The sequence below is a fragment of the Seriola lalandi genome, unplaced genomic scaffold (genome assembly GCF_002814215.2).
Source record: "Seriola lalandi dorsalis isolate HSWRI2012SDOR001 ecotype SW California unplaced genomic scaffold, Sedor1 jcf7180002054556, whole genome shotgun sequence".
In the NCBI taxonomy this organism is placed as follows: domain Eukaryota; kingdom Metazoa; phylum Chordata; class Actinopteri; order Carangiformes; family Carangidae; genus Seriola; species Seriola lalandi.
Window position 1 is genome coordinate 50,747 of NW_019525109.1, and position 11,880 is coordinate 62,626.

Consider the following 11,880-nt stretch of genomic DNA (forward strand, 5'->3'; position numbering starts at 1 on the left):
TCACAGGCTCCCTCAGATCACCCACGGCAGGATTTAAGGGACATTTTAGTTCTGGCGCTCTCTCTTTTATCTCATGTCCTGCTGAGCACATTGCTCACTTTAGCAACATCTTGCTTTGCATCCACACAGTTAAACAGCTGTTGCCTTGACTTGATTTGGGCTTTGTTTGGATTTCTGTACTGCAGCGGTTTGATAAACACTGACTAATCAATTTTTAAAATATATAAATAAAACCTTATCCCAATAATAACAAAATGAAGTTGGATTTGATAAAAGTCATTTACATGTTAGCAAACCACAGACTCCTGTCAGCCAATCAGCTGTCAGCATTTTGCTCAAGAGCTCCACAGTTGTGGTTGCGGGTGGTTTCTCTCTACTCTACCCCCCCTCCACCACCACACACCCGCACACACCCGCACACACACCCGCACGCACACACACACCCGCACGCACACACACACACACACACACACACACACCATCTGTGATGACTGACCCTTAACAGGAGAAGTCTATTAAAGTCGTCTCCGATGCGTCGGAGCTCTTGTCCGACTGCCTCCGCCTGCATGTCCCCTGCTGCGTTTCGCTGCCGTGTGCTAGAGGGGCTGGGAGAGCTTTCTGAAACAAAGAAGAAGAAACATGGAGTCATTGCGAATATGACACAAGAACTTATATGTTACAAATTTTTAACTTAATGTGCTTTAACTTTAGTTTGGTTATTGTTTCAGTACACTTCCGCAATAACTGCATTTTGATCATTTATGTGAAGCATAACAAAATGTAATCAAATAGCCACAGTTTTATGTGTGGTTGGTGGTTTAGGCAAGAAAATACTGCAAAACTGCAGCTCCAAGACATCTGTAATATGACTGGTAACATTAAATGATTCATGATTCATTTTCACAGGCAAAAAGAAAAAACAACAACAAGACAAGCAGAGTGAGATTCAGAAAGAAGGTGGTTCACGTCATCAGAGTAAAGACTTTCTTTTTAGTTTCAGCCCAGTTGAGTTTATTTGATGTTATAAAAGATGCAGTCACAATATGATATGATAAAAACCACAGAGGAGAAGTGTACAGAGTACTTACTCATGTAGTGAGATCAAAAACAACAACAAAACAGACACAAAGCCCTTATGTTTACAGTGACAAACATCCTCTACTATTGTTGTCAATTTATAGTTTAGACAGGGAGCAGCACATTCAAAAAAAAAAAGGAAAAAAAAGGAAAAGAGCCACAATATTTAATGTGCATGTCTCCCTGGCATCATCATAAAGACGTAGAGAAATACCACTCCATCGGCTGACCAGCTGAGTGTTTGTGCGCACTATTGTGTATTTTCGTGGTTAATCTCTTATATTTTCAGTCTGAACTACATTATGACTATGAAAGGCTCTGACCTCTTACTGATCTCCGCTTATGACTCATGCACGCTGTTATGAAACCCAGACTTAATATTTCTCACATCCTCCAATATTGAAGATGCTGATACAGCAAAGAAGTCGCGTTCCAACTAATCCATCGTGCTAATCCATCAAGACTGGAGACACAGAGCTATGGAGCTAAATGACTGAAAATGTCTCCTGTGCGAATGCAATCCAATTTACTGCAAGACGCAAATGTTTACAGGTAGAAGAGCAAGGATGCAGTTGAAATTAAGGTCCAAACTTGTGCTCATATTCAGTTATTACTGGTATGAACACAAAAGAAGAGCTCGCGTTAGCAGTGACTCGATAGTTGGTTGTAGCCTTTCGCTACACCGCTACTCTCAGAATAGTTCAATGCAAATGAGAACTGACTGTTTTTGATCATTGGACCTTTGTACTGACTTGATGCATTGTTGGACAGCCAGGCTGCTTTGAAGAGAAGGCATAGACATTTAAGTTGTACACTGTGTATTGCACATGGAGTCTGGAAAATGACCACAGCAACGGAACAGACGAGAGCCTAATTTAACTATACATATCTCACATGTTCATATTCATGCAGTTTTTATTCTTCTAGCAGTTTTTTAAGAAGTTCTATACACTTCCATATTCTCTACCATGAACCATATCCTGCTGCCAAATGACAAGGCTCACAAGTTGTGGATTGCTTATACTGAAGGTCAGGCAGCTGAAAGGCAAAGAATTTTTTTCTTTGTAACTTGTTCCAAAAGACACAAATCTTAATATGAAAAGAGTCTTGATTATCGAACTATCTTAGATCTCTGTCTAAAGTTTATTTGTTAGATCAAAGCCTCAGGCAAAATCTGGCTCTGTGCAACCTGCCCCCAAGGTTGTGTTATATTAAACCGTCTGAATATAAATCCACTAAAGACAAAAATGCATCAAAGTCGACTGTTTCACTCTGGCTGAAACTGAAGAAACCTGACTGTACTGTAGGTGTGATCTTCCTGCTGCAGGATGAGGAAGTGTTGTGATAATCACGCTATGATAAATACACTGATGCTCCAAGAGCTCTGGTGCTCTATCTAACACACAGGCGGACCGGCATTCTTGATAACTGAGACTTTTGTGTTGAAGACAATGTAAGGTATTTTGGAAGTGTGTGTGTGTGTGTGTGTTTATCTCCTATCCGTCATATCTGATGGACGTAGCGGATTGAATCAGAGGCGAAGGGTTTCTGTCTGCATCTTACAAAAGACCTGCAGGCCTATTTTGACTGCTACACACACACACACACACACACACACACACACACACACACACACACACACACACACACACACACACAGGCTTAATTTGATTGGTGCACTTAATGAATGACACGTACACACACGCATGCTGGTCTGTTTTGACCGCCGTCTTGTCTGGCTGCATTGAGAGAGAATAAAACAGACACAAGGCAATCAGTGCAGCTAATCACTGCTATTATAAAAAGAGTCATAGACGCAGAGGTCACAGCACACTGAGGCTTTCGGACGTTTTAGCTCAGCTACTGTTTTTACACACAAACAGTCACTACACTTGTAAAAAAAAAATATAAAAAAAAAAAAAAATACAAATGCACCTACATATGAAAGAGGTTAACGCTGAGCTTTATGCTGTATTGTGGGAATCTGAGGAAAAGGATGAGAGAACAATGTTATTACATAGTGGATATATTTGTGTTCCATCGCGCCAACACTATGAGGGGATTCACTCTGTTAGCTGCTTTGGTTTTTTTTGGTCAAATCTCAGCCTTACGGCGCAGTTTTGTTTGTTACCAAGCAACACGAGAGGCAACTTTAGCCGACAGCGTCATAGCTAAAAGCAGGAGGCTTTTTGTTTTGTTTTTGGAGCACTATTTTAAAACGCTGTTGCTGGAGGTGACAGACTTGCGTGTCTCTTCTTTCTATTTATGATTCTAAATAAACAGCTCAGATAAAACAGGATGAAGGCTGAGAAATTATGAACGTCTAACAAACACTTTGGTGGCTTCGTCAGTATAAGCTCAAAACTTGATTTTATATTTTATTCTAGACATCAAACCTAACAAATAAACTGCACGTGTACAGCTGGATTACGGGGAATGGATCTGTCACATTCAAAGATTATGATGTAGTCATAAAACAATGGAAGTGCACTGATTTCATACATCAGATCTCGGAGAGTATGCCACTACGGCATGTGTGGAAAACAGTTGTAAAAAGCGTTTTGTGGCACCAAATCTGATAAAGTGCTTCAAATGAGTCACTATACAGTTCAGGCGGAAGACTAGAAGTTTGAAAGTGAATAAAATCTGAGGGTGAGGAGTAAGAAGGACGTGATGTTACCAGACCTCTGCAACCCACTCTTCATCTCTTGTTTTCTAATTTAGTTTCATAAAACATTTCACTTAATATTACATAGTTTATGAGGACAGGCTGATATTGAATTATCGATTGACTGGTGACACGTAGCATTTTAAATCAGCTGATCATAACATTCACAACAGGATATGTGTGACAACCATTATGAAAACACAAACACACATACACTAAACCCTTGGGCGTGGCCCCTTTAATTTGATTTAAAGTCGAGTCCCTTCTTCCTTCCTGTGAATCTGACTCAGCACAATCCCATGAAAATCTAGCATCAGCAGGTCTAACAAAGCCTGTTCCTGCTGAGATACTTCATGAAGTCACATCATAAAGTGTCATTTTGTGTTTTTTCTCTCCAAAAGACCAAAGGTGTGCACACAAAAGAGTGAAGATAATAATTTCTTTAACCGCCTGCTTGCGCTAGGTTGACAGGTGAAGTTAGAGTTAGATAAAACATCCGAGAGACTCACTCAGATCAAAATCACCGGCTAGCAGACGCATCAGAGCGGTTACGAGTTAGTATCTTTTATTTGTTGTTTGTTAGTTGTTAGCTTGTTACTGGAAGCGGCTGACACAGGTTGCATTAGCACAACCACTAACGCGTAGTGCTAACGCAAACTACTGCTCTCTGTGCTGGTAAGGTTCCAGGTTTATTTCAGGTTAAGATATGTTTTTTGGTCAAGATTTCACTTGCCACGTGGAATCCACACTGCCCACAATTTTTATCCAATATGTGTTGGACATCACTCTTTGAATAAATAGGTTATGAATCTCTTCTGAGAGTAGGCTTGTAGGTTTGGACTTAAAATGTATCCTGTGGGATCCTCCCATTGGGAGGTTTTTACACACTCAAAGGCAGTAGACATTACTCAACAGGAAATAGAGTAATACTACAATGGAATGAAAACATGGGGATCAGCAGAAATGGGTTTGGCAGCACTGAGAAGTCATCTTAGTGTGTTTTAGAAGCGCAGGTTTTAGCCTGAAATTGTCAGATTTCCCCCTGAGAGCCAAGGAAGTGAGGTGTGCTGGGTGTCGTCAATAAATCAGACTGTGAGAACAAACATGAGCGTGACTAACTCATCTGAGAGAGTAGCAAAATATTAAGATTCGTGGAAAAAAGTCTTCCATCGTGAGTAAGATCTACTGGGAGAACGAAAACATACTCAGGATGTTTTTGTTCGTCTTTTGAATCATTGTTAACATTCACCACCACCACCCGCCCAAACCCCCAAATCTTTGATAGAGGAAGCTTCAGGGAGCTTGTGTTAGGCTCCTATCTGGTTTCATATTTTGCTGCACACCCACACAGCAGCAGCAACAGCAGCTAAATTTCATAGTGGAAACAGTCAGAGCAGCTTGTGCTGGCTGCTTCAGGCCAGTCACTTTCACACACAGCAGGTGTTTTTTAATGTAGTATCAGAAAGAGCATTCATGCATTTTGACACTTACACTTCAAACTGCAGGTTACCACCCTCTTAAAACTGACTCTGGCTGATAAAAATTAGTAGAGGGAAAATTATTTCAGACATGATTAAAAGCATTGTTCCTGAGTTGTTGTTTTTTTTTTTTTAGGCATAATTGTTTTTTAAGGACAAGAAAAAAATGTGGACACTGCAATGACGGAAATAAGTATAATGTTTTAGTACAATTGAAGCTTTATTTATAATTCAAAACTTGTCAGAGGAATTTGTGATGGCAAATTTCAACCTCTTCTACCTGCGTGTATTTAGAGTATTGGCTGTTAGTCATCGCTTATACATGCAAAGTGCCTGTGCTCACCGTGCTGCTGCTGCTGCATCCTCGCTCCTCCGCCGTGCGCCTCCGCCATGCGCTGCAAGGCGTGTTTCATCACCTGGCTGGTGGGGCTCGGGGTCTGCGTGGTTCGTTCAGCCGTGGCTGGCCTCGGGGAGAGCGGGGAGGTCGGTAGCGAGTCGCTGTCGAAGGAGAAATATCCACTGGACGAGCGACGAGGGTAGCTGAATATAGACCTCTTTTGAAACACGCCTAGGCTGTTGCCAGGAGAGGTGGCTATGGTTCTGCACCGGGGCGGCGAGTCTGGCTCTCCTTCTCCGGTGGAGCCGAGGTGGCCAAGGCTCCGCTCGCCGCTGTCTTTCGAACTGGGGTTTTGCGCCGGGGCTCCAGCGGCACCGACGAGTGGTGGATCCCCTTCGCTCTCCCCTCTTGCCGTTACTGCGGTCGAGCCATCGGACCGGTTTTGTGGTCTGTTGGATGAATAGAGCGGCACCGTCAGCCTGGGCTTTCATCACTCTGCCCAAACAGCCTACAGCCTCGCGTCTCTGCTGCATCGGGAGCTGCAGCTGGCTATGTGACAGCACAGTGCTGCTTCAGGACTGGACCTCGTAGATTCTTGTTTGTCCTCTAGAACTGCGGGATTTCTGTCACTTCAATCTGATTAATTTCACAGGGAAATCGCGATGACCAGCGCACCGACTTTTTTGTAAAATAAAAGCGGACTTGCCAACAAACTGACCGATAGGTTTGTCTTTTAAGACACTTGGTCATATTCTAGCTCACTTCCCAATACAGGTGACACCCATAGAGGCGCTCGGAGTTGTGTAGTGACCGTTTGACTAGTTTGTGTGCAGTGAATGTGTTCCTGCTCTGGCGGTATCCCAGGCTTCCTGTCCAAACTAGCCTCCCAGTGCGTCTCCATTGTTTGGCAGAAGTTGCTGATTGCAGCAGATCTTTGTTTGACTTGCGAGGAAAAAAAATAATCAGGCATGAAGGAAGCGGCCGGAGTAACTTCAACTGCGTCACATACTAAGAGCATGAAAGAAATCCGCGTATACAGACCAGTCAGTCTGGCAATCTCATGTTCAACTACATCAACAATCTTTCATTTCAATTTATTGAATCAAGATAAAGATTTTGCAGATATTTCTTTTGTAAGAAAGTTTATTTAAAAACACCAATTTGCAATGGGAATAAAAAATCTAACACTAATGTCATTTAAAGTATTTCAGACTCAACGTGACAATCAAATAATGGGACTATAAATGATGCTTGTTACTGCGCTTCCTGTTTGTCCAGACTAAAGCTTCCTCAGCGCACGGATTCCCAGCGGCAGTGACCTACTTCTGTGCCAAAATGACCGAAAATTATAACCAACTAGTTTCAAGCACCAAGTCTCAATGTACCGACAAACACTTTTACGCACCTTTGATGTAACTGGTAATCCTTTTGCTTTTTACGCATTTTTACGCACAGAGACTGCGTCAACAGCCGCGCTTTAACTGGACCTGAAGACTGTCCTCCAGCCTTACGAAAATGTAAACTTTCCCTGTGTGTTTCGGTGCAGATCCGAGCGCTGAGAGGAGCGATATTGAGCGTCTCAGGCGGCACGGAGAGAAATGGCACCAAAACGTGCCGGCTGCCGCCTCGCCGAGAGAGAGGGAAAAGCAGATGGAGGAAAGGAACTCCGCCAAAAAATACCAAACAAGGCTTTCGGTCAGGTGTCACGGCACTAAACGTTTAACGAGATTCGTCCAGCAGCACGTCTGCACCGTCACTGTATAAAGATTGAGAGGTAGGTTGTAGTTTCTGTCTCCGTGGGCGATGACAGAAAAGTCAAGTCTTACCAGAACAATAATAAAAAAATTTAAAAAAAACCCAGACTGACATTTTGGCATTTCAGATCAAACGATAAGGTTTCATGTTACTATTCAGACAAAGATATTAAAATAATTCTGCCGCTGTCACGTGGATGTGTGCTCCTACAGCATGATGCTCCCTACATTTGTATCGTTCATCTTCAAAAGCCCAGCGGTGCATGTGCGCCTCCAGCAGGACGGAGCGCACACTCAACTCGTCACAGAGAAGTGCCGAATTTGGGCTATACATTACATTCCGGTAATTGCCCGTCAACACAAGTATTAAAACCAGGAAAGCGACCTGTGCACTTGCCTGAATGGGAGTGAAAAATCTAACCCGTATCCTGAAATACAGAGGTTAATCATGGGGCGGCTGAACTCAGTGAACTCTATCATAACAAGGCAAACACTTTCTGATACAGGGAGAGAAATCGGCTGAACTGCTGAGAAGGAAAACATCACATCATCGTGTAAGTCTTGCCGTTGCTGAGAAAGGTGTATGACGCATAATGCCTGATAAAAAAAAAAAAAACTAAAAAAAACAACCCTGCACACTATGCAAATAAAGCAAATAAAATGCAATTTATTCTCTGCACCCCTGGTGACAAAGCGACCTGCATCGGCATGTGTCATCTAGACCCACGCAGCTTTTATCCCGGGTAAAATACGCTCGACTAATGGGTTATGGGGTTCATAAAAGGAACTAAAGCTGGGGCCATGCACTGCCAAACATACCGGCACAGTCAGATGAACACTGTAAAAACGCTCTAACATGCGCCAAAATCTCTCCTGATATAATAGAAGAAAGCTGCATACAGTAGGAAACGGCTGCATTAAACTCTGACTCGAGTATTAGAGGTGTGTGGGAGAAAAGGAAAACGCCGTAGTCAATTAAATTCAGTTTGAGCCACCTTTTACGCATGACAGACATCCTTCAGTAAGAGCACAGTGACATTTCCCGGTAAGAAAAAGCGTTACAGTGCAAGAGCAAATTCGTTACTTATTTCGTGTATTTTAAAAACAATGCAATTAAACATTAAGGAAGAATGAGTCCGACTGCTTGCAGTGTGACAGCTGACATGCCGGTAAGCTCTTGTAAAAGCAAAAAACAAAACACAAAAAACAAACAAACAAAACTCACCTGGACGGAGGTTGCATGTCAGTTGCGGGACATAACCACTGGCCCCGAGAACACCACGATGTAAAGCTGGCTGTAATATAAATGGCTAAAATAATTTCAATGCGAGTCCAAATAGGATCCACTGGTCCAAAGTGAGCAATACATGAACTTCCAAGAGTAAAACAAAAAAATAAAAGTCGAAAGTGACATAAATCCCAGAGCAAGGTTTGCTGAGGGAAGAATGGCTGAATAATCCGTGTGGAACCCACTGCAGGGGTAAACACCTCCAGCTCTCTTTTGTCTGCACTGATGTTTCCTTCCCCTCTCCTTGTGTGAATGTGGTACTGTGGTACAAAAAGCTAGTGACTGCGCTTTGCTGATATGACTGCTCCTCCTCCAAACTACGATCCACCTACTGCTGGGTGTGGTCTCTCTCTTGGCTCTCAGTCTCCCCCTGCTGTCACATGAGACCTCACTGGCTCCAGTGTCTGACAGAAACAAAAGTGATCGAAACAAAGGTAGCAACAACAACAACAAAAAAAATGCAACTTCTGTTAGACTCATTGTTTTTCTCTGTGTCTTGACTGTATGTCTAACACTTTGTCTCTAGCTGTGTTTCAGTTGCACGCTACAAACTAATTCTAAGCAGATCTTGGCCACGTGCTGCATGCACAATAGAAGAGTGACAAGATTAAGTGTGCTCTACTCAAAGATGTCTCAAAAACATCAATCAACTTGATTTTCGAGTGTGATAAAGTAGCCTACTGATAAATCCTGTAATTAGTCTGTAATGCTCAGAGGCTTTAATGATGTCCACCTGGAGTCATGACTTCCCTGGTAGAAAAGTAATATCCTGCTCTTCAGCTTAGTCATTATGTGAAACATGACAAAATTGGTCACAAAAACACTCATGAAACCTTTGGAGAGCATTTTGTGTTCTTTTTGCAGCTATCCACAGTTGCAGGTGTGTGTCTGCTCACACGTTTCAGGTATCATTTTCTTTTGGGACAAAAAGGTTAAAGTGCAGTAATGTCTTGTGCTAGAGCAACGCTATGATGCTTCAACTTGTCAAATCCACCATCCAAACCATTATGTCTGATTAGTTTTCAAAATGACACAAAGCTCCACTAAACACAGACTCCACCGTGAGATTAAATACAACATCAGATTTGTCCGATCCACAGATTCTCTTTGAACCCACCATTCTACTCATGCACCGCCTGACAAAGCTGAGCGTGTGTTTGATATTGAGACATTCATAATTTGGATGAAACTGGCGCCTACATTGTGACTATATGACTGTTGGCATGAAAGAAGAACCCAGTATGACTGTTGGCATGACAGCAGAACGCAGTAGGAGCTACTACTGCAGTTATGAATCACCCTAAGAGCTCTGCTGATGCCATATTTATGTTTCTAAAGAGAGACTCACATGTGTCTCTGAAAATCAGAGGAAATTCAGTGAACAATGTGACTGTTTTCTGGTAGAATACAGTGACCTCTGCTGGCTATACTTCCTCGCACTGTTTACTTTGACACTGTATGTGAGGTTCAGTGTGTAGCCCCTGGATGTGTGTGTGTGATGTGCTATTATCCATATGTCTGTTTTTCTGATAACAGGTTAGGCTGCAGCTGTTATTTACACATGTTGTGGCCTCTTATCCTCCACCTCATCTCTTATGTTCACATATCAAGACACATCGTCCTGCGTTACCCTTTACATATTCCTAAGTCAGGAAGTCCTCTAAATTAAACAACAGAGCACGTTGCTGCTCCATGCCCTCCAGAACGACTTTCTGATTTGATGCCAATATATCGACCAGACACATTAAAAGAATTACAACTGTTTTCTGATTTTACACTGCTACGGTTAAGGATTAGTTAGATTTAAGCACAAAATAAAATTGGTTTGCGGGAAGCTCTTGTTTTGGATTCGTACTTGATTAAGGTTAGGGGGTCTCTGCCATCCCAGTTACAATAAAAAACTACACAATTAAGGTCAGGGAATGCCCAACGCCAACCGTTAGTAGGAAACAGGAAACTAACAGTGATCTCCTGTGTTAAAGTCCGATAGTTTCTTGACCCATCCAACCATCCAACCGACCTCCTCCCTCTGTGGACTTTGCAGCTTTATAATCACATCCCCTTACTTCCTCCTGTCCTGAAAGGCAAGAGTCAGATTTCCGGTCGTTTCAATTTTGTTTACTACTAGACTTAAACCTAGACATTTACTTCACTGGCTCAAGTGATTCTGGCGCTGACTCTTTATTAGCACTGTGGAACTAAAGAACAAGAATACATAGGCTCCAACACTGACGCGTTCATATTAGTCTCTGTGTCCACTCTATGTTATGTATGTGTGTATGTTTGCCTGAGGAAAACCTGCTTATTGCAAACATCCTTAGCCTGCATCCAGCTTTGTGTCCAGCAGGTGACCTGCTGAAGTTTTTGTGGACGAGAAGTTTCTTGCCTTCTCAGTTTCTTTGCACATCTGTCAGTTTGTCAGTTTACACGTTAGTCCATCTCCAGTACATCACCCACTGCAACTTTGACATACACTATGTTGATGGGACAGTTCACTAAACTTTGCACCATGCCAGAATTTCACATCCAAAAATGATGATAAAAAGGCACCGCCATGGTCACATGGTTGGCAGTTTCCTATTGATTGGATGTCGAATGCTATGGAGTTAGTTAGTCAGACGCAGAGAGGAGAAATAGAAAAATGAATGCAAGAAACTTGGCGTGGTGCAAGACTGAGATGGATGTTTGCTATCATCATGTTTAGTTTCTGTCTGGTTGTCAACATCATGTCTTTTTGTTCATAATCAAAATCAAACTTGAAACGCTGATATCAAAAAGCCACTGATGTGCAGGATTGAAAAGTCCCAGGTCTTGTGAAGCGTTGCAGCTGGAGAAAAAAATGAATCCGTTTTCAGATAAGACTGCCCTCATTGCTTTGGTATCAACAACCAGTGGTATTAATTATATATTACAACCTATCAGTAGCTGGTATAATGTCACGCAAATTCATTTCCCAATTCATAACAAATAATTGCTCCGGTTGTAGCTGTTCCTTCGCAGTATAATGTCATAATTGACTATTAATGTGTAAGGGAATTGATCTCCTGCTTTATCAAATACAAGTATTGTTAATGAAATAATATTCCACTTACAGGATGTCATCAGTGCAGTCAAACAAGTCTCACATCTTGCAGGTGGTGCTGGCTCTGTGAAGCAGGGGCAGAGGCGAGGCCGGGCGGGTCGGGGTCTGGCGGGGAGTAGAAGGCCAACTGAGCATGGGTGCCTGGAAGCAGCTGGATGGTCGGATCTACATAACTCCAACAGCTGCACACGCACAC

The 11,880-nt window shown here is 42.5% G+C and overlaps 1 protein-coding gene across 2 annotated transcripts in view; it reads right to left on the reverse strand.

Moving 5' to 3' along the window:
- Positions 1 to 8,867, reverse strand: part of bcl2l11 (BCL2 like 11) — a 24,483-nt gene extending 15,616 nt beyond the window's left edge. Inside the window, exons 1-3 of one of the 2 annotated variants that reach the window (XM_023415704.2) lie at positions 8,540 to 8,867; positions 5,567 to 6,009; positions 497 to 618 (exon numbers count right to left, since the gene is read on the reverse strand). In XM_023415704.2, coding sequence (XP_023271472.1) covers positions 497 to 618; positions 5,567 to 6,009; positions 8,540 to 8,556 — 582 coding nt within the window. In that variant the 5' untranslated portion in view covers positions 8,557 to 8,867. Of the gene's footprint in view, positions 1 to 496; positions 619 to 5,566; positions 6,010 to 6,965; positions 7,672 to 8,539 lie in introns of those variants that run through there. The other variant, XM_087176459.1, reaches the window with a different exon arrangement.
- Positions 8,868 to 11,880: the final 3,013 nt, after the last annotated feature.